This window comes from Rhodnius prolixus, unplaced genomic scaffold, assembly GCF_049639745.1.
Source record: "Rhodnius prolixus isolate KJV_2025 unplaced genomic scaffold, Rpr scaffold_1, whole genome shotgun sequence".
NCBI classification, from domain to species: Eukaryota; Metazoa; Arthropoda; class Insecta; order Hemiptera; family Reduviidae; genus Rhodnius; species Rhodnius prolixus.
In genome coordinates, this window is record NW_027411581.1 from 7,974,614 (window position 1) to 8,002,518 (window position 27,905).

A 27,905-nucleotide genomic window follows, 5' to 3' on the forward strand; every position below is an offset into this window, starting at 1 on the left:
ACGAATTTATCACTTTTTAAAAATTTGTCGAACATCACTCGAAATAATCTCTACCAAAAAGGTTGTTTATACAATTCATATAGGACAATCTGAGGGAGGACAGGAAAAGATTCTCGTAAAGGATCATTTAGGAGTAACTTTTAGTTTGTAATCTAGATAATGTTAGTAATAATTATGTTTGTTTTAATATTGTGAGTTTGACCAAATTTAAAATTTAAAACTTTGAAAAATACAGAAAGAGATAGTCGTGGGAAAGAAAATTTGTTTTCAGCAGGTTCTGTTACAAAAACAAACATTTTTATTTCAAATGTGGATAATGTTGTCCCATATAACACTTATATGTATCCATATCTGAAATGGTTTACAAGAGAAACAATCTATTTTCCACATAGACTAATCTCAAGGAAGTATACTTACTTATTAATATAGATACTTTGTTCTTGGGCAATCTTAATTTGTTGTTCATTTTGAATGATTTCCCATGATTTGACAATATAATCTAATATGTTGAAGAGCTGTCCTTTGACGTTATTAAATAATAAATTCTTTTCTACTAATATTAATATAAGTCTGACACAAATTTTTGCTAATCTAGAAAATAAAAACAAAAAAGTTAAGAAAATAAATAAAACTTAAAAGAGCTAAATGCATATTCTTATGAATAAAATAGTCTATTGGGTGATACGAATAAAATTGAGAGCATATTTTTCAAAAGTGGCTTATTCTGAACTTTTAAACTAAAGCAAGGCAATTTAATCGACTTCTTTAAAACTTTTTGCTTAATGAAGTTTTAGCTTTTCTAGTTTTTGAAATACACCTGTCAGGTTTGAGGCAACACTTAAATTTCTATAAGATTCTTCCCACTTCTCCGCGAGCTTCAAATGAACCCAAGAACTGTACCAGGAAGATATGCGATAAAACTGATCCTGTTTCAAATAGCATTACTTGAGACGGCTCGATAAGAGAGAATAAAAATGAAGAAGTATTATATGCTTAGATAAGTCCCGGATTGTGCTTCCACATTGCATTAAAAGATTTCCATACTGTAAGAGAAAGGATCTTCTCCTTGGTTATTCTTAAATCGGGTAAACTCATGATGCTGTCTGAGAAGTAATTCTGAGACATAAGAAATGTGGGCTTTTATTCTTTAGGAGCATTCACTCACTACCGACTCAATTTTAACCATTTCACCCAATTTTTTTTTTATAATTATATTTATAATAATAAAAAAAAATTACTTCGTTTTGTACTCATTAATGTTTCCACTTTTGGTTATTTCTTGTGATTTTTCGATTAGTTTGATAACCTCTGATGACCCATAGATATTAATCAAATTGGTTACAGATTGAAAGCTTGGTATGGGATAAAGCGACAACTGAGTCATCCAATCTTGAACATTTAAATGTTCGCCGCATTCATTAATTCTTATTATTTTACTAGCACTTGAGCATACAAGTTTCATTCCATGTATTATCTGGAATAGAAAAGTAATAAAAATGAATTACTTCTACCTTAAAATAGGAAATTAAATAAGGAATTCATGCACAAGTGAAAAAAAAAACCAACTTGAGAAACTGCCAAAAGTACGGGAGTTACAATATCTGGATAAGTAACATAGTATGAATAGTAGAAACTCTGTTTGAAACCAGTTATCGATCTTATCCATGAAGTTCCATCTCTGACTATCGATTCTATATCGGCGGGATTTGCTGAAGTTATTCTCGCGGAATATCTTCTAACTACACTATTCGAGGCGATCCCTGTCACGAATGTCTTCAAATCCTGGAAAAAAAAATATATGAAGTAAAACAGTTTTGTTTTCCCGAAATTTCTATACAATTCTAATCAACGAACTTTCTTTGAAGATGGAAATTTTACTTAATAAGTCAGTATAACTCGCGAAATAGTAGTGCTTAGAAGATTTAGAGATAATGCTGCTTGAATTGCTCAGATCCAAGTTGACCTACAAGGCGGTTTATTCATTTATTATTTTGCAGCACCATCTTCTCCTGTAGAACTTTTAGCTATCTCTAAATATAAAGCTTACTTCTCTAAAATTGAAATTTTTAAATAAAGGTATTATTTCATTTTAATGCAAATTAATAATGCATTCCAAATTAATTACAAGCAACTACGAGAAATACGATTTAGAAGATCTAACCAGGCCCTAAAAGATTTGTGAGTAAATTATATTGAACTTTAGACATAGGTCCACGTGTTTCAGATCCAGTAAACAATTTAAATAAAATACAAATAAATAAATAAAATGAATTTTAAATGTAGGCTTATTTCCTGAGGAATTATTTTATTTTTCTTCCCATTGAAACAATATCTAAATTAGAACTATAGTAATATAAAGACGATGAATGTGTGAAGCGAATGTATTTGTAGGTAAGAATGGAGAGTGAGTTATATTCTAGTGATAAGCACCTAGACGATGCTGGCTGTAAGGCGGAAGCAAATGCCAAAAAAAAAAAAAAAAAAAAAAAAAAAAAAAAAAAAAAAAAAAAAAAATTATATATATAAAGACAATATATTTGTAACTTACATTGTGTATATTGTTATATAAAGAAGGACACGGTCGTACAGCCGTAGCTTTATTGAGATGCTCAGCTTTCTGAGTTAAATCTTGAATTCTGGTCTCATGTTGAAGTTTCAAAGGCCATTGCTTTGAATCGCCCAAAATACTCTTGTTCAAGGATTCGATACAAATAAGGGTTCTTAATTCACGTATCTGCGAAAAAAGAAATGGTCCAGTTAAAAACGTAGAACATAAAAAAAAGAACAAAACAAAAACCTGTCTAAGTTGCACCTTAAGTTATAAACTTTTAATAGAAACTTTACCTCTTCTAACGTATATTGTCTTTTGATTGCTTTCTTCTGTATAGGATCAACTAATTCCAGTTTAGAGAAAAACATTAAATATACATGTCCAAGTAATAGCCAAGCTTTACCAATACTAATCAACTTATCTTCACTGGACAAAACATTCAATTTCAAAGTTAATTCTGCCAATTCTTGTAAACTTTCCACTATGGGTTTAAACTGAACTTCAGGTGGCTGGAATTGCTCTGCACTGGATTGGCCAAAATTTTGCAATTCATTTACAGCAGAAAATGAAGACAAGGCTTTTATTATATTTGGAATATACTCTTGAATCAGCTGATCTAAAGAAAGCTTTTCGTAATTATTATCAACTACTGGCAGCAAATGCTTGATTAGCGTGTGTAAAAATAGTGTAATGCTATTTCTCAAGCATGACTCTTCGTTTAAACTGAAAAAAAAAGAAAAAGATTTTATGTTATCTTTCAGCATAAAATTAAATTACAGATTAGTGAATTGTTAGGCTTTAAATTATGATGGAAGGTTTTTTCGACGACAATGACCGAAGAAAGTACTCTTTTTTGCAGTAATTTCTTTTTTATTTCTCCAAGTTTCGGGTACCAGTGATGTTCTTCATCAGAAGCTTCTTTAGAAGATGGTGCAATGTTATTTTGAGAACTTATAAAGCAAGGTCCCCGACATTTTCCAACCGAAAATTATTCACAGTAATAATAATAATAAAATATTACTTACCAGTTATCCAGTTCATTAGAAAATATGGCTGTTAAATTTCTCCAAAGAATTAATTTCAGTTTTTTTAAACAGTTGGTAGTGCTTGAATGTTCTTTCAAAGCTAGACTGGACATGTCTTGCAATCGTGAAGTCTTTAAAATGGTACTCAAATAGAGAGAGATCAGTGGAGAATTAAGTGGAAAACAACCCTAAAAAAAAAATCAGAAAATTTTATTAATAATAAAGAATTGAATAATACAACTTGCAGGGAAGGGATTAGCTATGAGGTTAGCATACTGGACTCCCACGCGGAGGTCCCGGGTACGAATCCAGCAGCTGACCCTTAGATTTTCTCTTCCTAGGAGCTTCTTACAGCTTACACCGGACAGTGTTGTCTGTAACGAGAGAACACTGTCCGGAGGCCGGCAGTGCACTGAAAAAAGCTCCGAGCGCTAATAACCTCAGCTGTTGATGCGCAAAAAAAAAAAAAATATATACAACTTGCATTATGTTATACAACTTAATCATATTTCTACACTTACCTCAATCAGTACTTCATCTTCTGTGGTTTCCTTAGGATGCCATTTCAGTAATGCTACTGGATTCACTAGAGTAAAAGAATTGTTCAACTGTTCCAATAATGTAAATACAAGTAGCATGGAATTTTCAATGGCAGTTTTGTCAGATTTCAGATGTGCCTTGACAGCACCAACAATAGCTGGCGAGATTACATCCGCAGCTTCCAGCCATTGAATCAACGAATAAGATATTGTGTGAGACATCGCTTTACTTTGTACGGATGTACTACTTAACTGTACTCTTACAGCGTTGTTTAACTGTAGGCAAATTAATTCTAAAAATGGCCATAATTTTGTCCGTGAAGTAGAATTTTCCAGGGGTAGATCAGCTGAACAAAGTTTGTCTCTAATCGTGTTTTCCATTTCTTCTAAAGTAGACAAATCTGTAATAAATAAAACCTCTTTAATTTACCATTACATGGGGAAAACAATTACTTTTTAAACTTCTAGTATGGCAAAGCACCCGAATTTAACAAATCGCTAGATTATCCCTTACTAATTCTTTTTCTTAGAAGAAAGAGAAAGTATTTGTATGTGTGAAGTTTTTGTAAATAAAATTGGACTGATAGTAAATGATTTCTAGGTTACCTGAATTTGAATAAATGTCCTATAAATTTGTGCATGTGGATTTGTACAACAGAATATTTCAGAAAACAAAAAGCGCAAGTAAGCTAAAAATAATATTCAGGTTTGACCACTGCAGCTTATACTCTGTCATCAATCGATTATTCAGAATCAATTTTTTAGTTTTTCGTGATATTCTTGATAAGGAATAATAACGAATTTCTTTTGTAACTTTTATAACGAATAACTTTTTTGTAATTATTTATCCAACTAAATTTTTGCCCAAAAAAGGAAAAAAAATTATTTTTTGGAGATCCTCAGCGAAAGGACAAGTTAAATTTCCCTTAAAAATAAATAAATAAATAAAATAATGTCCCACAACCTACACATTATAATGGGAAAAAGTATCGCTGGTATTTCCAAATTTGAGGGAATAGGTTAAAGTACGATTTTACATAATACATAAAAACACTTTTATTATTTAAGACTAAGACTAACAACCTAATTTGGGTAGAGTTTTTTTGCCTATTTTTCTGGCCTATAGTAAAATCACTTCATATCATTCTACGCCTTCTCATAAAATAATTGCTCCCCAAATGACATTTATATGGCAGAAACTAAAAGTTTTGAAGAAAATATATATATAGAGAGAATGTTGTAAAATTGAAGTATCAAAGTCACGGAGTCTTCAAGTGTGTTAAAATTTCTTACATAGGTAGTTCAAAAGTTGATTGTATTTACCTTCATCATTACTGTTGTTCAAATGAAATCTTTCACTACAATCTATCAATATGGTTCTCAAACGAGATTCTTTATCTGTCAGTATTAAGTAATTGTTTATCATTTTCTTGACTGGCAAAATTTTCCAAGCGTCAATTGAATGAACCAATCTACAGTGAATAATAAATACAATAATTTAAGCAATAATAGAAGCAAAAAAAAAAAAAAAGGGAGAGTTTATTCAAATAAGAAATCCTACTTACCTATGTATCACTTTAGAGATATCACATTGTTTAGTAGTACGATGTGGTGGAGGTTGATGTAGAGAACGCATAATTTTTCTAGAAGTTGGTATCATATTTAGTTTGTTAATTTCAATTGAATCATCAAATTTCTTTACCAGCTGGAGGAATGATGATGTTGATTGGCACCTGTAATGACAGATTTTTGTTTTTTAAAGTATCAAAGATAAACCCAGGCCCGAGAGCTTTAGGAAACTGTAAAATAATCAGAAGCTTCAATGACCTCAAATTTAGAAACGCTTAAATAAGAAAAAATGTGGATAGAACGGCCTTCTCTGTAAATTGTTATACTGCATGCTGTTATAAAAAAAACATTTTTCTTAAAAACTTCTTTGCGAAAGTGCAAAGTTGAGCTCTCTTTCCTTCGAGGTGCCCTTTCAGTGAATTGTACGGTTCTAACATATGTATGAGTTTGCAGAATGAATATTTAAGCACAAGACAGAAAAGGAAGAATATTTTTCCACCGGAACTGAAAAAGACGTATTTTTTTTTATAGTGAGTCGCCCAAGGATTTCATTTGACTTTTAAGGCAACACACGATAAGCCTATCACATTGTTTCTTTTTTTCAGAAAACATTAAATTAGTGGGATTCCAGAGAAGCTGTTACTTCACACTTTCTTCAACAGTATGATTTTATTTTAGTGAACTTGTATATAAATAATATTGCGCCAACTATTATTGTTCGTACTAATTTTAAGATCCAAGAAAATTTAATTACATTAATAGTTATTAGAAACAATTATTTTTAGCTACTTAAAAAAAAAGTAACTTACTCATTTCCAGTAGCTGCTATCAGGTTTCTTATTTCAGGAAATATATACTTTCTAAACCATTTATAGTGTAATATAATCAGTCTTAATGTTTCTTCACAGATCTGAGGTATGTTATGATGGGTGGCAGATTTTCTGACCACAAACAATCTACGATTTGCTGTATTAGACAATCTAAATTTCCACGCTACATTGTACAACCAATGGCAGCACTCTTCATTAGTCATGAACAGTTCTTTATTGGTCAATAATTCAATAATAATTTTATCGATTTCTTCCAGAAATGTGGATATTTCACATAAAATTGGCTGATCTGTATACATTTCGGTGATTGTGCCTGGAAAAAAGAAGAAGAATTAATATCTATAATACACAATATAAACAAAAAACATTTTATTGTTATGAAAAAAAAATCTGACCTCTGAGTAGAATAAATATTAATAAATGCACCATCACACCAAACAGAAATGAAAAAAATAAACAGTTATTACCTTTCTTCAATAATCGTGAATATTCCCAAGCAGTCATTGATTGCCAATAAATTTTCTGCTCACCAACTTCTTCTCTATTAGCTTCACATCCCAATATAACCTTGTAGAATATCAACAGGATAAGCTTATTCTCATTAGACCAATCCAAATTTTTGGCAAATAACTGTTCACAATTAATTTGTCGTAAATCCCATGGGAAATCATTTTTGTTTAAATTATGAAATAATACTGTAGAAACTATATCAGATATTTTAGAAATTTGCTCAGCAATTTTTGTTGTAAAATTATTCTTCCTTAATATTTGTAGATTTTCTTCAAGCCATACATGTCTTAAAATAACATCACTATAAGAAGCTAGATTATAGTAAGAAACTACCATGAATGGTATTGAAGCAATTATTTGATATTCCAAACATACAGATTTTGGTAAATACAATTGGTAAGCTTCAGAACTGATTATATCGTTCAACTGATAAGCAGGCAAATTTCTTGACCATGTGTTCGATATTAAAATAATTTCTAATAATTCTATAACGGACAATATTAAAGCACTTTGCTGTTTGACTGCTGAAAATTGTGAATTATCTTGTAGTAATACAGTGGATAGTGTTTTAGTTTCTGGACTGAAACAATCGTACGGTGATAGATTTTCATTCATAAGAACTTTGTTATATTCTTTGAATGTTTCACATAATGTAGCTGTTAGCAACGTTTTCCTTTCTTTTGTTAACATTCTTGACTTTAGATAAACATCTTTGAAGGCATTTTCTACGGCAATTTTTATTGGAAATCCACTTCTACAATTTTCTGTAGTCAGGAAGGCTGCATGGAGTAAGTGATTAAGGCTTGGTTTTTCTAAACCTGTTAAAAAAAAAAGAAAATTGCGTATTAATAACTTTTATCCATTTAAGAAAGATCTATTAAAGCTATAAGGGCTTTAGTACATTTCAATAAAAATAAATAAATGAAAAGTAGATTCAGTACATTTTTTTTAGAGTTTCCTTAAAATTTTACTAGAATGCAGCACTTTCTAGCAATCAATCTCAACTGAGTAAAAGTAACTAAAGCTCAAATTAATCATGCTTATGTTCCTCCAAAGGAGACGTCCAAAACTTGTGTACCAAAATCGGCCAACCGTAATCGCCACTAGAAAACAGTCCTTCAATTATTCTATTATTTACTTTAACTGGAGTTCCTAAGTGAATAAAGATTGAACTTTAATCTAGAACATTTTTCCTGATAGAAGAGTGAAGAAAGGATTTGCCTTAAGGTTCCTTTTCAATATAATTATGGTCTCATGATATAAACAGTGTGAATAGAAATTAAGAAGAATAGAAGAAACGAAATTCTAAAAGCAGGATGGACTCGAACCCAGGCTTTTCGCGTGGCCGACCATCGCCTACAACGACTAGGATAACCTTTCCTTCAATTCTTCTTTTTAAACTACACCTTCTCTGATTAAGAAAAAAACTTTCATAACTTTTCTACTCAAATTATTGAATGAAGTGAGGGCAAGCAACAGTGAGTAGGTACATACAACGGAAGCCGACGAATGACGTTTATTTTTCTAGGTCATCATTTATCTTGCTTTCTGTTTTAATTGAATTAAAGGAGAAAATAGAATCAGCACTCTATATACTAAAACCATCGACCTTTTTTTCCCCAGTTAACCATCTGTGTTTTTCTCTGCCTTTTTTTCTGTCCAAATTGATAATTGATGGGCAAAATGGGCATGTATGTCCTTGTCCCAAAAACAAAAAACTTTTAGCTTTTTTTGAGCTTTGATGTTCAACGGTCGTGGATTGAAAGTAAATCTCAAGAACCATTACGATAAAATATGTTAAATTCTTTATTAGTTATTCCTTTTTTTAAAAAAAAATTAAAAGTTTGAATTCAAAAAGCAAAATGTTTTGTTTCTTCGTGCTAAAACTAAAAACGATTTTCTCATTAAATTTTCCACTCACCTTGACTAACGCTGTCAATTTTCTTATGTACTTCAATTAAACAAGTTCTATGGCTTTGCAACGTAATTCCCAATTTATTTAATAATGCTTCCAAATCGAAAGGATGCACTGATGATACGCTGGCATGTTCCACAAAAATTTCTATTCCTCTATTACGCATAGCTCTATAAAAAAAGATAAAAGAAAATTAAATAAAATATTTTATTCAAAGCATTTGTGACTCCCGAGTCTTAATCTTTCCAAATTCTTAAAATTTATATCGCAGGAGAAGACTTAGTAGGCTAAGAAACGCAGAAGGTAATTTCTGTAATCTTCTATTCGGCGTAAGTAATTATCGTGACTGTATACCTCAGTAGATTTTTCTTGAATTTGAAGCTACTAGACAAAACAAGACTGGCATTGCATAAGTACTGTGGGTGTATCGCTGCTTGAAGTGCTTAACTGGAGAATGGAAGTAATGCTGGAGAAACACATTTACACTTGTTAAGACTATATTCAATTGTTCTAGACTGTATCAGATGGCCACGTCTAGTTGATTCGTAATCATTTCCGCAAACCCTTCGTTTAAAATATCTTGAGTTGAAAATTTCCACACCTAAATTGAAATGAAAATAAAACTAAAAATGCGTATTTTTACTTAACCTGGATATTGAACCATGTTTTGGATCCATAGTTAAAAAAATTCTAAAATTTTTATGCGGCTTAATGGTAACTTCCCCATCTGGTCCTACTCCTCTCTCACCTAAAGTCAACACCCCGCCGGATTCCAAAAGCCCGTTCAATCTGTCTAGTACTGCACTACTGCATAAATTTACATTGTCAATCACCAACCAGTTGCCTTCTTGTAAACACTAAAACAAAACAAATAATAATAATAACAATTGAAAGTAACCTTTCATTTGTTTATAATGTTTTGTAAATGAGTTTGTACATTAGTTTCTTAGAATTTAAAAGAATTAACTTACAGAAGGAAGAAAGAATATTGTCAATTTCAGTCATTGTTTTGTATTTTTGCCAAACTTTCGATCTAGGCACTACGTCATTTCCAGTGCTGTGGAAAATAATTTACAGTTACCGAAATTAATTAAAATATTTGTGTACATTGTTATCTGTAATGCTTATTTTTCTGCTGCCCTGTATGTTTGTGTTCTAAGTGTGGTCGGTTTTAAATGTTCAGGTTCGTAAACATGTCAATGTTGCCAATAGTAAAAAAAAAAAAAATTATGTGTTTTGTAGTAAGTTAGCGTGTTTGTTGTTTAGATGGTTCGTGTCTGTTTTTAAATTATTTTACGTTCTTTTATATGTTAATAATTTCTAGTACTTTTCTTTTTTGTGTGTTTGTTACTGATTTTAGTATATTTGTTTTTAAGAAAACGAACGTATAGTGATTTCTGTGCTATTTAAAGAAAGGGCTGTGGTGCTAAGTTCAGATGATGTTAGGAGGATGTGTGTTTTAGTTTTCATGAAATGAAATTGCTGGCACAGTTTATTTTTGTATTAGAGTTTGGTTGAAGGAAAAATTAAATTGAAGACCAGAGAATATAGGTTTTCTGTCAATTCGTCCACAGTCTGTTCTTACGAGAAGGAGGTCTAAAAAGGAAATTAGTTTTTTGTTCCTTCTTCTAATATGAATTGTAGAAAGGGTGATAGTTCCCGAGTATTTATTGTTTTTGTGGGGTTGATGCCTAATATTGCGTCATCTACGTGTTTTATTTTTTTTTTGCCAATAAAATGTGTGCATGTTGGTTGTGACTTCGTTAAAAAGATCGTCTAAAACAATGTCACCAATGACCGGTTTTGAAATAGGGGGTTTTCCATCGCTAGTTCATAAAATTGGTTCTGGTAAACAAAAAATATGATGTGTTAAAGCAAAATTATGGCCTTAATAAGTTGGTTTGTCCATTTTTTGCTACTTCAATTAGAATATTTATGTTTGTAGTGTTGTTTAGCTAATTTTGCATACATTGATTGTCCGTAATTACCTTTTTGACCTGTATTTTGTGAGAGTTTATTAATTAATTGTATTCCTCTTAATATTTGTGTTTGCTTTTTTTTTATTTGTTGCAAACTGTGTTGATTTTTTGAAGTGTTGCAAGCTTTGTTTTCTGTTTTGGAAAGCAATTAACATAAGTGTGTTGGCGAATGTTACTGTTTGATTCTAATATGGAACTTAGTAACTGCATGTTTTATGAGTGAATATATTTTTTGTACGTATTGGTTGCCATTATGTACAGTGATGTTTTTAAACTAATTACTCATAAAATTAGGAATTAGGAAGATGGCCAAGTACTTAATAAATGGTCTAAAGCTTGGCAAAAATAAAAAAATAATGACTGAAATTGGCGATATTCGTTTTTTCTTCTAGATTAATGAATCAATCACCAAAAACGATGAATAATATTCTACTTACTTTCTAACTATTAACTTATTTGTAACTTACTTTGACCAATACACTGTCTATCCATTCAAAAGTTCCACCAGCTTTTAGGCCATGTTTTTCAACAAATACTTTTAACTGAATCAACTTCTTGTGTAGATCTTCTCTTACGTCACTGGATGGTATCAGAGATAGCACCTTGTTTAACATGTCGACCTTTCTATTGAACGTGTTAACTGCATCAGTCAGCGTATATTCTTCTTTCCCATCTACAGTACAAATAAAATAATCTTGTTAAATTCTCAGGGGTGATATTTGGTCTTAAACGAGTCATTACTGCATATTGTTCAAAAATGCAATTACAGTTGTAATTATTGTAATAATCAGTTCAGAGATTAATTAAATTTATAACTCTAAAATAATAGTTTTATTAACAGTTTCAACTCAGAAATTTATTTCAATATAAAATAAAAATTGTAAAGATTTTTGTTTTTCTCAAATACGTCTAGTGAATACGAAATTTCCGAAAGCAATGTTAAATATCCAAAAATATGAATTTAAACCACAGAGTAAATATGTTCTATGTGACAGAATCTTAAGCATAAGGTTATATCCTTCTCCAACAACTGCAGCTACCCAGACATTCTAATCTATCTTAAACCATCACTGCTCTCCTTTAGAAGATGTTCTGTAGTGACCTCCAATCCCCAAAAAGAATTTGCAGAACCGTAATGTTCGTGGCTAAGTTCACTCCTGAGTTATAAAGGAAGATTGCGAGTCAAATTTTTCTTAGACCAAGGGGCATTACACTTGGATTCCTTCCGTTGTAATCGTCTGTACAGATCTTTGCCAACCAAAGTTCTCAAAGGACACTCAAGAGTTTTTTTTTTTTTTGGTTTCCTTGGTTTCACTAAGCTAAAACTCTTGCTGGTGATGCTTATCTTTTGTCCGGTTTGGTCCTAAAAGGAGGGATGCAGCACCCTGTCTTGTCTTGTCTACGCGCTTGGATCACTTTATAAAAATCACTTCTTCTTTTTTTTTTTTACAAAGCACCTCGAGATTCAAGTGTTTCCGGAGATACTCCATTTTGAAATCTGCATAGAAGCGATAAGTAGGTGAAGATAATTGCTTAGAATAGAGTAGCTTTAAAAGCACTAATCTTCAAAGCTACTAGCGTCATCACAGTAAAATGCCTCTTGCCATTAATTAAGAATTTGTATGCATTTCATCGTTACAAAATACCTATAAAATGTGTTTAAATTTAATTAAATTTAGTTACACATAGAAGCTGCTAGAGTGCTCTTGTAAATCTAAATAAAGCGTGCTTATTACACTCTCAACTAGGAATTGCAAATTAATAAGAACATTTTAAAAGCATGAAGAATTTCAGCTGATTAAATGTAAATAAATAAAGCTATGTAAATAAAAATGAATTCAATGTTTCTCTACGTAATTTATTTTTATTAATTTTTTACAGAGCTGTGTAAATATTCCAACGGAGTAATTTGAAAAAAAAAAAAAATAGTCATGAGAAAAACTTTACAGATCTTGTCACGTAATATTTTCTCATTTTAAAATGCTAATTATTTTTCGATCGCTGCAGTTTATTTAAAATTTTATTGCTATTATTATGTACGTGACGGAAACACTTCATTTTGAAAAGGATATTTTTGTAGCAAATTACGGATGTTTTTGTTAAAATTTTTTTTAGCTCTTCTATAGATTTAGCATTTTTAAATGATTTAATACTGTTCATCGCATCACATAACTTCCTCTATAGACATTTCTGCAGCAAAAAAATGTGTGCTTTTATTGCAAAACAGTTAACATTGTTTATAAAATAGTTTTCCTTGTTGACGTAGATTATAGTTGAAAACATTTCTGCATATTACATGAGACCTGATAGTATAGAAACCAGCAGGGAATTCTCGTGGTTTCACTAACAAAACTAACTTTTGTAAACATGCCTGCTGGTTACTTGACGGACAGTTGACCATCCATTAACGTCTAAGGTTACCTTTCACAACTGTCAGCAGTAGCTGCTCCAGTTACTAAACCTTAATATTAGTATGTCAGCCAACTATTCGTACCATATTTTAACAGCCATCACTAAACTACTTTTCTAAGAAAGATAGAGAATTATTCTTTTTTTTTGTAATTTCCGGTAAGATAGAAGATCGTATGTATATGGTAATCACTGAGATAGTTCTGTAAAAACATGAAGTGGGGGTTGTTTAGACTTTAAGAAGGGTTCACCTAAATCTGCAGGCTCCACTTTCTTTCCTGAAGAAATTAAGGGAGAACTGACTGAAACTAGGGAGTATCTGAATCTGCCGGCTTCAAAATACCTGGGATTTTCTCAGAAAGACAGGGTTTGAATATCTCCTTATGAGGCATGTTCCCTCATTTCCGAAGAACCTACCTAGTTGCCTAGATCTGGTAACCATCCTTGGATCAGCGTTAGAGTAGGTGAAGTGGGTTGTACTAGGGAATAGTTATTACTAATTGTCGATTTCTAACATTATCTAAGGACGCCCGGGGAGCCTGGATAGTTAACAGGTATTGCAAGGGAACAAGCTAGAAACTTTTTGGAAGAAAATGCTTCAGAATATTTTGTAGAGGAGGAACGAGTTAGCTCTGGGTAGTGGTAATCCCTAATTCTCCCACTTCTCCTCCTAGAACTTGCCTGGAGAACCTGCCTGAGGTTATCTGGAAAGGCTTCAGTGGGGGTGTAGCAATTAACCTAATGAAGATAAGAACGCCTATTGTAATTCTAGGCGTTTCCACACCAGTTGTTTTTCTGTTTTCTCTTCAATTGTTAAAGACAAGTAATATAAACATCGGTTCTCTTATGGACAAAGTGTCACAACGCTGTCCCAGATAACGTGATTGCTCCATCTACCCAGTTTCACAAATTTAAAACTTGCTTCTCATGATTACCTTGTCCAACATGTTGCACAGTGTATGCATGCCAGGCGTGTAACAATGGCGTAATATCATCCAGATTTCCATCCAATATTAACTTCTGGCCAGTGATATTGACTAGTTTCTCAACTTTTTCCGCTATCGTGTCCAAATGCCTGCCATAATCCGTCTGAAATTTATAAAAAAAATTATTTTTATTAACTTATTATAATAAAAAACAGGGTGAAAATTTGGAAAATCTTATTTCTGAGATGAATTTAGAAAAGATAAATAATATATATTGGTACTTCAATAACGGTTTAAAAATAAAGGGCGGATCAAGTATTCCAATAAATCTTTAAATAACAAATTATGAAAAACAAAGAATGGATAATTAAAGGAATAACATAATTTGAATATAAGGAGGGAATAAATAAAAGAATAAATGAGAGTGAAGAAGAAAAAAGGAAGAAAGGGAGAAAAAAAAAGGTAAAAGAGAGGGGAGGAAGTGAGGGGAAAAGGAAGAAGGAAGGAAAAAAAAGAAAAAAAAAAGGGGATTAATGTAGATAAATATTAATATTACTGGAAAGTATTCTGCTTTATTTAATTGATTAATGTATTCTTTATTTGATATTTTGGTTTTTATTATTATTTTGTATTTATTTATTTTATTTTGTTTATTTATTTATTTGCTTATTTATTTATTTAGTTATTTTTTTTTTTTCACCATTGTAGGATGATCTTTTATTTCCAAGTTTTTCTTTTTAATTTTTTGGTTGTAATTTAATTTTGAACTAACGTGTTTTTTCTTTATATTTAATTACCCAATCTTGTAGCTTTTGTAAACCTGTATTTTGTTTGAAATCCCACTCCTTGCTTATAAATTTTGTATTTAAAAAGCAATAAATACATTGATTGATTGATTGATAATAAAAAACAATTTTAAAGAAAAATAATTAATAAATAATAGGAATAAAAACAAAGAAAACGGAAAATTGTACACACACACAAACCATTTCGTAAAAATAAATTGTACCCATGTTGTACTTCCGTTGATCATGAAAAAAGAAAATCTCCACTATCGTAATATTTCCTGCTTTTGTGATGCTGGAGTAGGTAAATGCAGACTCCTCGGTGATATTTGCATAATTAAAAAAGGGCCATCTTTAAGAGAAAACTTGGCCATAATTCTCGTTGGTATGTCGCGTCTCGGAGTTACATTAAGTATTAATGAACCCCCAACTTAAGACCTTCTTTCCTCTTATACCATCATCTTGGAATTTTTTTTTTTAATCAATTTTTAGAAGTTTCCGATTTATAATTCACCTTATTATCAATTTAAAATTATCGTGGCGGTTAGAGGTGAGACCCGCAAAGCTAAGATGTATTGCGGTACTAGGCTATATTCCCCGGTCTATACCTTTAATGGTTAATATGAGAAATTTACAGTAAAGTATGTTTGCTAGGCGCCACGATAGCCGTGCGGTTAGAGGCTAGACCCGCAAAGCTAAGATGTATTGCGGTACTAGGCTATATTCCCCCAGTCTAAACCTTTAATGATTAATATGAGAAATTTACAGTAAAGTATGTTTGCTAGGCGCCACGATAGCCGAGCGGTTAGAGGCTAGACCCGCAAAGCTAAGATGTATTGCGGTACTAGGCTATATTCCCCCAGTCTATACCTTTAATGATTAATATGAGAAATTTACAGTAAAGTATGTTTGCTAGGCGCCACGATAGCCGAACGGTTAGAGGCTAGACCCGCAGTGCTAAGATGTATTGCGGTACTAGGCTATATTCCCAGTCAATACCTTTAAAGGTTAATATGAGAAATTTATAGTAAAGTATGTTTGCTAGTCGTCTCCGTCCAGGACTGCTAATCGGTAGTTGGATGTGGCATTACTTTACCTTTTACACTTAGGCTAATGTACCTATTATTTATTTACAAAGTATAAGTTCTAAATAAAGTGAGAAATTGTAACTAATAATACGAGTACATAAAATGTATCACCACTGTAAAATTTGATTATATTGTTACAAACTGATTAGGAGTTCGTAGTCAATATTGTGCCTGAAATATCGTAAGCAATTGCCCGTAGGTTCATATTATACAGGAAATTAATGTGATTGGAAGGCAATATGATACTCTCTAACAACTTCTACCCTCAGTCGTGTTCTGATAAGAACAACTTCCCCCAGCTGGAGACGAGGGTTCGCGGGCACACTCAAACACAGATCAATTTGTAGATACAACTTTAACTGCAGAAATTCGTGAGTGTGTTCCTTCCAGTTTTATTCTTGACCGAGCGATAGAACAATAAATTTAGTGCACGACCCAAGAAATAAAAAGAAAAACTGTAAGTAGAAGAAAGCAATACAAAGAAGTTGTGAGGAACGATCATGAGCAACGAGCCGTGAACCAATTTGATGTATGTATCTATGCATGCCACATATATCCTCTGACAACGGAAATTCTTCACCCGAACAAACTACATTTTTCATGTCGGTGGAAAATGGGATATGTTCGTCAGATTTCCTGGAAGAATGGATTTTCTTTAAATATTCACGTAAATTCTCCTTCACTTTTATATAATTTCTATTTGGATAAAATTCTTTTTAAGATAAGTTGTGGAAAAAAAGGCTACTAAAATCAGCATTCTATTCGTGGACCACAACAGCAATCTTGATCAATCGTGTAATTACGGCTGTGCAATCTGTGCAATATTGCTTATCACACAACACCTTTAAACCAACAAAATAAAACTACTCATTTCCACTCTAGCGAGGCTAGAGAAACATTGAGTACTAATATCGATTTCTATCGCTCGGAATTCGATGTAATTTGGAACCAGTATTGATTTTAACTGTCTGTGCAATTGGGAGAAATTTGATGATTGTAGAAGCAGTAGTTAAAGAAATATAGTAAGGTAAAATGTAGTCTCCTTTCGTTTTCCCTCAACTTTGAGTCCTAATATCTCGATTTCTATTGTACGGAATTCTATGGAATCTAGCACAATTATTGACTTTAACTATCTCCAGTACTGAGTGAAATATGATAATTGTGGATTCAGTAGGAAAGGAAATATAGGAACGTAAAATTTAGTTCCTTCACTCTGGTTCAAGATCAGAAGGTCCTACAAAAAAATGTTGAACGTAATAAAGAATTGGTAGCTATTCTGTAGAGTGGGACTTCCCAGTTGAATGATATTTTTTTGCATTGTTATTATCAGATTAAATAATTTATATACTTATAATAATAAGTTTGTTTTTACCGCGAAATATACGTGCTCATTCAAACAGTAAATTCTCTAAAAACCAATTATTCGAGCTCAAGGGACTTTAAAACAGATCTGGAATAAACACAAACTCAACAATCTACATGATTACAATACTTGATCTTCACACACTAAATCAAGAAAAGTATTATAGATAATGACAATAATTTTTAACAACTATAAATCCTAGTAGAAAAATATTTGTTAGTTGTTTGACAGTTTTTACAAATTGTTCGCTGGGTGTGGTCACAATGTCCGACAATGATGAAACTTCCTTTATGCTTCATCACTTAAAACTTTTATCTGTGTTCGTCTTACTTCCGCAGAAACTAATCTATCTTCCGTTAGAAGCGCAAAAAAAGAAAAACATAAAAAACTTTTTTCTCTTTTCGTGACGAATTGAGTTCTGGAAAAAGAATGAGTTTTATCAAACGTCATAATTCCGATGGGGCAATAACTTTTACGTCACAAGTTTGAATATTCTTCAGGCCATTTATTGAAGTATTCGATTTCTTAACTTATCTTTTACTTATCGTAAGAGCATTAATGAATTCTCGGAATATGTGTAAAATCGATTCTTGGCTACGTGCAATTTGTAACTAAAAAAAAAAGCATAGGTAATGCATGCATGTTAAATGTCTCCTTATGAATGAAAACTATTTCACAGTTATAAAGTACGTTCTGCTTCTCTCTAACGGAAAAAAGTCATTCTCTTGGGGCCACGAACCGACTATTGTCCAACTTTTCTCATTTTTTGAGACTCTCAGTATCTGCTTAATCATTAGTTAGTTGGTGTGATTATTACAAACTGACGAAATGTATTTTAAAGCGGAAGTCCAATGTCCTGTACACGCATCCTCTGATTGCAGGAAACAAGCACACTGCGACGGATGAATTCACGGTTTTTGTTAAGCATAGCGGATCCCATTCATGAAGGGTTAACCTTAAGTATTGTTATCCCTTGAAAACTTTTTTAGGATATTTCTAAACGTAATATGTATTGAAAGCATTCGCTTAAAAATAATTTAATTAGGGACAGGATATCCTTTGGTTCTGCTAGTGTCGTTGTTGAAATGTGAAATGTTCCATTCATAACAACTTCGAGCGTTGTTACATTAATTAATTCTCTGCAATAACATCCAAGACATGCAATTAATTCTTTTCAGCAAGACATGCAAAGCATTATAATCCCTGAAGTAGCTAACACTTCATTAGTAAACATCATATACTTGAGATTAATAACTTGCGACTTAGAAACAATTAATTATGCATTACAATACAACGATAACAACGCACGATGAGAAAGGGTTGTTGGTTACTAAAAGGTGCACACATGTTGAAGGATCCGTATTAAAAGAAACAAAAATATAATTAAAAATAACATTTGGGCTGATAAAAAAAAAAAAATTGATGCTGTTGTCACTTAGGATCAAATTCTGGAACATCTGAATTCTAGCAATTCATTCGGTTCTTTTCATCCCATTTGCATTCAAGTTAGGGTTTTTGGTAGGATCATAGTGAAGAGGCATTCTGTAAGATTTGTTTGATTCGGCGAAGTTAATCTAAGGAAGATTACTAAATCTCACCATAAGAAGTTACCGCTTAAGGAAGTATCGAGATAGAAAAAATGGAAGTCCAATGTATCGAGATAGAAAAAATGGGTCCAGATGTGGAATTGCTTTTTTGTAGGAAATGTGACCAGGAGACAATGGTCATCTAGAAATGCTAGCAATACCCTTAAAGAGAGATGACTGCAGCTGTGGGTCAGAGAGTTTTTCAATCGTCTCTGTCCCAGTAACTTTCTTGAAAGGGGCTCACTCGACGACCTATGTCACAGGGTACACCAGATAAGATTGTGGGACCCATTCACTAGAAGTGTAAGCGCCTACTGTTCCCGAAATAGAGTTGGAACCCTGTAGAGGAACCTCAAGCTTCCTCAGCCCAAACTACACCTTCATTAATTTACATAACGCTAAGAGTAGTCAATAATTTGAATAACTGAACAAGAGCAAAGCATAGGAAAGGCCAGGAATGGAATATGAGACTCATTACTCTATTTTACTCACATGCAGGAATATGCATGCATATATAGTAGGTAAGTTGGTAATGATAGCAAAATGCAAGATTAATGCTGGAGAGTCTCAATCGCGGGTTGTGAATCTGTGAGTTCGAAGGTTATGCACTAGGGTACCGTTTAAATAATTCTTCAGATCTAAAGTGGTAAGACGTGACAAGCTTGCAAGCTCAACGTAATCATTTCTGTTTGCTAAATTATGCAAAAGGGACCCTAACTTATAATTCAATTAAATGAACACAATTTATACTCACATGAGATTATTTTCAAAGAAATAAGTCGCTTTTTATTGTCATGGCAACACCATCACTTACACACAAACCAACAAATAAAACCGTAAATTAATATATTTTATAACCATATAAGTTACTTATTATGTATGGCGAAGCAGGTCTCTGAATAACGACCAAAAGAACGGATCAAGAAATCTATTATTTATATCTCTTGTGTACAAGATAAATGTGTACACAAGTAAAAGAACCCTTTTAGCAATAGCTAAAAAGTTACCTCCTCGCTGTTCATAAAAAGGTTATGTGTAACAGCTGAGTTGAAGCATAAAATAGCACCTGACAAATGTAACAAAATAAAAGATCACAATAGTAAATTTTCTAGAAAAGCTAGATGTTTAATTTATTTGTGTTCTCAGCAAGATGTCCCCCCAAATTGATGGGCCTAACACAACTAATGACAACAAAATTAAAGTCTAGAAAATGTGATTAGGTTGGCAGTGCTGGGGTAATATCGTTGATTTTCGTTTATTCCTCTCGTAGCACGCAAGTTTATTATATCCCTGTTGCGAACTTTCAAACCATGAACAGTTGGTAGACGGAAGACTAGGATATTATGGAAAATTTGTTAAAGCCATACTGGGCAGACTCAGTTCTTGATTTAGATAAAGCGTTTTACTACTTACATGAAATATTATGCAGATATTAGAACCGTAAAATATAATGAAACTATACTTTATAGGAAAGCTGACCTCCTACCTAACAACTCTGGGCTTAATTTTCAAATAAAAGTAAAGGATATCGAAGTGGCGGATGTAGTGTGCGTCCAAAATTTTTAGATTATTTTTCCGAGGGCGGAGAAAGAAAATCCATTCCAACTGTTTCCGATTGACGGATTTTGGCCCAAAACTTGTTGTTGCATATCCGGATGGCCTCAAGTACTCAGCCAACTTTTCATATCAGCTGGCAACGCAGAGCAACGTAGTCCAACGTTCCTAAAGGTCTACTTCTTCGGGGAGGAGCGATGTAGTAGATAAAGTTAATTAAGCTCAAAGTGGAAAAGTTAGATGGATACGACGCTATTCATGTGTTGTAAAGTAGTCGGAACTTGAAGGTAAGTAAATTCTCGTATATGATGAGGTTGTTGACGGTGGGTGAAGGCGGCAGCCAACTTCTTTAAAACTTACATCCCTGGATTACATAAAGAGACTTGATGGGATATATTAGCCATGATGGGATTGCTTTGCTTCCCAAGAACCTCTCTTTCTCTCTCTACAAAGAGGATATAATCTTCTACCTGGTTGGGAATGTTGTTATAATTTCTTCTATTTGTTGGTAGATTAGAAATTTTAAGTTTCCCCCTCCCTTATAGTAACCCAAGAAGATAACCGTTTATTCTCTATTTCGACAGAAGTATACATACTCGTACAATTAATGAACATACAATGAAAAAAAATGAAGCATACATTATATACAATAAAATATAAGACAATATAAATTATATATACTAAATGTACAATAAAATATACATTACTTACATATTTCATAGACACCTAATTCAAATTTTATTTCAATAGTATACGTAATTATACGATACATAGAAATATACAAAAGCGAAATTTTGTAGGATGCAGCGAAATACTATGAATTAATTTTTTAAAATCTTCATAACCGTCTCTAGTCTCTACTTAATAAAGTACTGTGTTTAATTGGCCATCTACCTCCTTCTAGTGATATCAGTCTAATTATTAGTGATGTCCGTTTTCGTTCCCAGAGTCTGCAGTAAAAGAGAATGTGGTCCGGAGCTGAACATGCCGCAAGAACAAGCGGGAGAACGAAGTACGAGGGTCGTTTGAAAAGTCCGTGCAAAGTCAGAGAGATAGCACCACTGGCGCGTATCGAGGTTATCTTTAGTTAGTAGCATCTCTTGGAAGAACACACACCAAGTTTCAGCCAGATCGGTCTATTTCTTTGTGTTTGGCATTCGTTTGAATCGAGGAGGTCGAGTGATTTTCAAAAAATAGACGAAAAAGAATTTCGTGTGTTGATTAAACACTACTTTATGAAAGGCAAAACGCCTCAGGAGACTAAAGAGAAGCTTGATAAACATTATGGTGACTCTGCACCTTCGATTAGAACAGTTTATAAGTGGTTTCAAAATTTTCGGAGTGGCCATATGGGCACAAGTGACGCTGAACGTTCTGGACGCCCTGTTGAGGTTACTACTCCAGAAATCATTGATAAAATCCATGATATGGTGATGGATGACAGAAGAGTGAAGGTGCGTGAGATTGCTAGTGCAGTGGGCATCTCGAATGAACAGGTACATAATATTTTGCATCAACATTTGGACATGACAAAGCTATCCGCAAGATGGGTGCCGCGATTGCTCACGCTTGACCAAAAACGAAATCGTGTGAAGTGTTGCAAGGACAGTTTGCAGCTGTTCCAGAAGTATCCACAGGACTTTAAGCGTCGTTTCGTCACTGTGGATGAAACATGGATACATCACTACACTCCTGAGACCAAAGAACAATCTAAACAATGGGTTACCAAGGGGGAATCTGCGCCAAAAAAAGGCGAAGACCGTTCCTTCGGCCGGAAAGATTATGGCGACTGTCTTTTGGGATTCGCAAGGAATAATCCTCATCGACTATCTGGAAAAGGGTAAAACTATTACAGGTGCATATTATTCATCGTTATTGGACCGTTTGAAAACCGAGCTGCAAGAAAAACGCCCACGATTGGCCCACAAAAAAGTCCTTTTCCATCACGACAACGCACCAGCTCACACCTCAGCAGTTATGGTCGCAAAATTAATGGAAATAGGGTTCCAACTCGTTTCACATCCCCCCTATTCTCCAGACTTGGCTCCCTCGGACTACTATTTGTTCCCCAATATGAAGAAATGGCTGGCGGGAAAAAGATTTTATTCAAACGAGGAGGTGATTGCAGAAACGAATGGCTATTTTTCAGACTTGGACAAATCCTATTATTCGGAAGGGATCAACAAACTAGAGCAGCGTTGGACGAAGTGAATAAGCCTAAAAGGAGACTATGTTGAAAAATAAAAAAGGTTTACCCCAAAAAATTAAGTAGTTTTTATTTTTGCACGGACTTTTCAAACGACCCTCGTAGTTGCAGCTTAAACGGATATTCACTGAATTACACCGTGTCCCCGGGTTACGAATAGTGTGATAAAGTATTCAGATTTGTAGTGTAGTGCTTGCAGAATCAATAGATCTTGACCAGTAGGAGTACCTCCAAAGAAGGAAAGTATTTTCTTGTAACAGCAGTTTTTTGGGGGGGCTGTTGCTCCCCCATAACTGTTTCCCACAAAAGTGAGAGTATTGCCCCGAAGTACGAAATACTTTAGGTAAGAAGTGGGGAAATTGTTTATACAGGTAAGGTTATCATCCAAAGCAGCACTCTTAGCGTTTGATGGCCATTTCAATCCCGGTATGGGCTTTTACAGAAATTTTAAGTAAAAATACTTTTCATTAGCATTTTTTTATATTAAAATATCACGTGAATTTAAAATTTAAAATTCGTTTTTAATGACTACTTCCGCTGCACTGTTGATTTACTTTCAAATTTACATACATATATAATTAATGCATTTATAATGTTTAATTTATGGAATGCGCTGCACAAGCAGCTCAATGGCGCAGATGGCTTCTCTAACACACACACAACTACAGTATATACGTCATACATATACAGTCCAGCGCTGGCCGGAAGGGTGAGTAAAAGGTCCATAAATCAAAACACTTCTATCTTCATAAAAGCTGGCTGACACAACAAAGAGACTGGGCAAAAGCAAAGTCTGCTATCCAATAAACAAATCCACTCCGTTCTCTAGCATTGCATTGCCAAGTCGATTTGCATTTCAATAATCCTTGCATTGCTCTAAAAATATGAATTCAATTACAAGTAACTAATGGTGGACGACTCGTTGAAAGTGAATTGACGAGCAATATGAATGAATAAAAAAGGGGGAAAAAATTGATATCAGAATTTTCAATTATTACTTTTAATATCTGTTTTTATCCGTCATAGCATGCATGACTGTTCTTGACCTGCTTCGGATTTTCAACCATCATCAGAGGTAGTTTGGTACAGAGATTTCGCCTTCAGATATGCTTTCACCTCGCACTACACCCTTACTGGCGGAGTAAGTAAAGTAATCGCCTATTTTTTCAAGCGGAGCTTAACGTCCAACTACCAATTAAGTGTCGAGGACGAGGGGCGGAAGCTCATACTTTACTATAAACAATTTATCCTAACAAATAAAAAGTAGTCATACGCGGGATTCTAACTGGGGATCTCCCACGCTCTTGACCACTAGACTAACATCCGCCCCCCTACTGACAGAGTATTACTTAACGGGTAGTTTCCATTAGATCGAAGTTAAAAAGAACCCCTAGACTCCAGTGTGGACTTGCATCTGTCACTTGGCCGTTTAGAAAGAGAAGACAGCTAGGAAAAATGTAGATCCGAGGTACACAAAGTACTGCGCATTATCCATCCTTGTTTAGCGTTTAACGCTGACCAAGGAAACGTTTCTAACGGCCAGCCCTGTCCAACTTGATCTAAAGTATTGACTAAGGACGTACGCTAGTTTTTCAATAATTTCAATAATCACAAAGTAATGGAAAAATTTGCTCATTTAAAACATAGTTGAACAGTTGAACTGAATTTTAACATACAATAATTAAGTAGGAGATTTTCTTGAAGAAATCAAATTTGAAAAAGGGGATTAAGCCCAGCGACGCTAAGCAGCGCCAAGCCCAATGTTTACAAACAGCCTTCCCAATATCGTCCGAGAGTTGGCTCCAAGAAACCCTTCAAGATGGTGGAATCTCCTTCTTGTCTCAATGCCGACGATGATGTTGTATGGCTTTCAAACATCGTTCGTGAGGCACAAGTACAGGGACTCTTTCTATCAGCCCCAGACAGAACCGGGCAGTTTTATCCACTGTTGGGAGGAAAATCAAACGAAAAACACCTCCCTAGAATAATTGGAACTCCTTTATAGATTAGCAAACTAGCCTAGGTAATGTGCAATAAGGACCATGCAGTAATATTTATAAACACTGGCACAAGAAAATAGCGTTTAGTTTTGCTTTTGATTGGCAGTTCACTAATAAATCTGTAAATATAGCTAGGATGTTGTTTCCGACTTGAAGAGAAACAGAAACATTTGAGAAAGGAAGTGAGAAAGGTAAATGTTTATACAGAGAAAGCGGAGAAAGGTGCTCTAACTTTAGAGAAGTATTGTTTACTAAAAAGCTTTGGTGCTGCAAATCTGTGATTTTCTAACACAGATAAAGCTGACAAATAAACATCTGAAGAGTGCTCTAGATCCTCCATGCTGAGTAAATGGACTGTTTGTGCTGTTGTATATATATACTTGATATTATTTATTTATTGTTCACAGAGTGACTGCTGTCTACGAGTCAGTGAGCGTGTGAGCAAAGAAATGTGTTCAACGTTCCGTTCCTTAGTCAACAGATTATGTCGCGTTCGTTGTAAGTTTTTGGAAGATTCTGCAAAATTCTGCGTTGCGAATGGGAGCAAACTGATCTGTCTTCAGCTTTTTTTTTTTTTTGTGGCTGTTATGTACAGATTGCAGGTATGGTTACCGCCTTTCAGGCTGAACAATGGGAACTGGGTTGCCTGACTGGAAGATTATAAAGAAATGAGGAATATTTTTGGAACAGTCACTGAGGAAACCCCCCAAATTAGTGGGAAAATATAGGAGGAATTTTGCTCCCAGAGGTAACTTGAGACTCTTCTCGAGTATGCAGACATGTCGTGGGATAGAAGGCCATGAGAAAACGGACGAGCTTTAGCAGAGGAGGACATCAGTCCCGTTAAGTTGTGTTTTACGAATTACTAGGACTATTCTTGTCCTGCTCCACCTTTAGTCAGTTTGTACACCTTCGTTGTCTGGCTGCTCTGGACAGAAAACCGGCCTGTATCCTCTCAAATTTTGCAAAAAAGTTATCGATGCTATTACAAAAGGCTTTTTCAATTTAAAAGACCTCAAGTTTTTTTTTTTTTGAGGGGAAAGGGAGAAGGAGGTGGAATGGAGATAAGAGACTTCATTTTCAAGAGTCACGCACCCAGCTGCAAACATCTACTTCCTTTAGAACCTCAGATCAGAAAAATTGTAACAGTAAGTACAAAAATGAATCTAATGATTTATTAAATGTAAAATTTAAATTGCCACTCAAGTTCTGCAAGTTTACATTTTTCACTAGGTTGCAAAAAAAGAACACTCGTCAGCTGCAGAAGAAAGCGCCTCTAATAAACTACTAGCGTATCTCTCATTTACATCAACCTTTAGCGAAGAAAACCTAATTACAAAATCACTTAGGGCACAATTAAGGGATGTCTGAACACATTTCTCCATACTGAACCAACAGACAGACAGTGGGGTACTTGCATAACATACAAACTGATGTACTATTGTTAACACACTTAACATTCACCAGTAATTTGGTTACAACCAAAGAGAAATGAAACTTTATATGGGCTTGTTTTGAAACAACTTTTAAATAAGTTAGTTCTATTTAAAGTTTTTTTTTTTAAATTAAAGCCGAGCAACAAGTGAATATTTTCTAAGTCCTATATATATCTAAGAGATTGTACAATCTATATTAATTTTCCACCATTAATTGAACCTTCAGAGCCAGCTAAGGGAAGGATTGGCGATCTAGAACATGAGTGGGCCAATTTTATCCAATCACTCACTTATCCATGCGCATCGTTGAAGAATACAAGGCAGTGGCCAGCGAGAAATTCAACTCCTAAGTTCTGCTCAAGAATCCAACATTTATGCTCTCCAGGACACTTTCTCCCATAAAAGTTTACGCTATGCAAGGATTAGCATAAATATATGCACCTATACCCTAAAAGAACAAAACATACTATGCAACCTTGCACTATACGTATGGATTCTTAAGCACCATGTATGCTTATTTTAAGAACAACACTATTAACTTATACACACATGTTCAGCTGCATGTTAGCCAATATATAATATAACACATAATGTTCATAATATATAATATATCACCCCTATTAGCATACTATGGAGTGCTACATATTAGTATGACACTAATGGTGTGAATAAATTATTCGTGACACTTCCCTGACCTTCTCTGTCTATATTTACAAACCAACTTTGTATCATCTAGATTAACCAATGATAAATGATTTACATGTAAGAATGAATTCAATAAGTAACATCCTTCTTCTATGCCTACCTAAAGAAAATTACCACAGATATGGAACCAAATTATCTGCCACCCTTTAACAAGCTATTTTTCTTCTACACGTAGTTCTTCGGTCTACTAAGTTACGAAAACTTATAATTATTAGAACTTAATTTCCATCAGACAGATTTATGTTAAATACCAATTTAACTGTACGGAATTTATCAGTAAAGGCTTTCTGTAAGGAAGGGTAAAACCTTCCTCAGCGGTGAACTTGTGTATCATCGAAGTCAACCATCTTTATGGTGAAAATGCTAAGTTCCAAGAGGAATCAATGTTCGACAATGTTAAATCAACTGAGGTTCCACAGCTGACTTTGACTGAAGTTAAATAGGCAACCTTGATCTAAAAAATTTTACAAGAAAAGAGAACATCTGTTGTGAACATCCGATTCTGTAGCGTGATATTTAAAAAAAAGGATATTTAGGTTGATTACAAATCCAGGCTTAACCGAGGCTATTTCTGGTCTCCCAGTTGACATCTCATCAACTTGTAAAATGAAACTGTTTAATACCTCTTAGTTTAATAACAGACTGACATTGTGTCACTGTCTAAAAATTTCAGTTTATAAACATTTTAGGTGTATAGGAGGTGTTGAAAGCTCTCGTACGGGTCTGTCAAGGGAAACGGTATGGAATGGACAATAATATGGGTGATCATATCTGGACCAACCTAAATATGAGCACTACGATTGGAGAGAGTACGCCACCTAGGGACCTGTTTCAGTAATGAACACTACACTGTCCTGGTCGCCATCTATTCTATAGTGACCTTTGTTTTTTTCTGAAATAGACGATCATCTGTATACACCAACTATACT

At 33.7% G+C, this 27,905-nt stretch overlaps 1 protein-coding gene across 4 annotated transcripts in view; it reads right to left on the minus strand.

Moving 5' to 3' along the window:
- Nucleotides 1–27,905, minus strand: part of LOC141453811 (midasin) — a 222,663-nt gene that overhangs the window by 17,662 nt on the left and 177,096 nt on the right. For all 4 annotated transcript variants that reach the window (XM_074127450.1, XM_074127457.1, XM_074127449.1 and 1 more), the window contains exons 37-51: nucleotides 14,263–14,416; nucleotides 11,386–11,591; nucleotides 9,588–9,796; nucleotides 8,946–9,109; nucleotides 6,982–7,842; nucleotides 6,494–6,827; nucleotides 5,681–5,848; nucleotides 5,439–5,587; nucleotides 4,098–4,516; nucleotides 3,577–3,764; nucleotides 2,845–3,274; nucleotides 2,549–2,734; nucleotides 1,567–1,782; nucleotides 1,239–1,474; nucleotides 418–591 (exon numbers count right to left, since the gene is read on the minus strand). In XM_074127450.1, coding sequence (XP_073983551.1) covers nucleotides 418–591; nucleotides 1,239–1,474; nucleotides 1,567–1,782; nucleotides 2,549–2,734; nucleotides 2,845–3,274; nucleotides 3,577–3,764; nucleotides 4,098–4,516; nucleotides 5,439–5,587; nucleotides 5,681–5,848; nucleotides 6,494–6,827; nucleotides 6,982–7,842; nucleotides 8,946–9,109; nucleotides 9,588–9,796; nucleotides 11,386–11,591; nucleotides 14,263–14,416 — 4,094 coding nt within the window. The remainder of the gene's footprint in view (nucleotides 1–417; nucleotides 592–1,238; nucleotides 1,475–1,566; nucleotides 1,783–2,548; nucleotides 2,735–2,844; nucleotides 3,275–3,576; nucleotides 3,765–4,097; nucleotides 4,517–5,438; nucleotides 5,588–5,680; nucleotides 5,849–6,493; nucleotides 6,828–6,981; nucleotides 7,843–8,945; nucleotides 9,110–9,587; nucleotides 9,797–11,385; nucleotides 11,592–14,262; nucleotides 14,417–27,905) is intronic.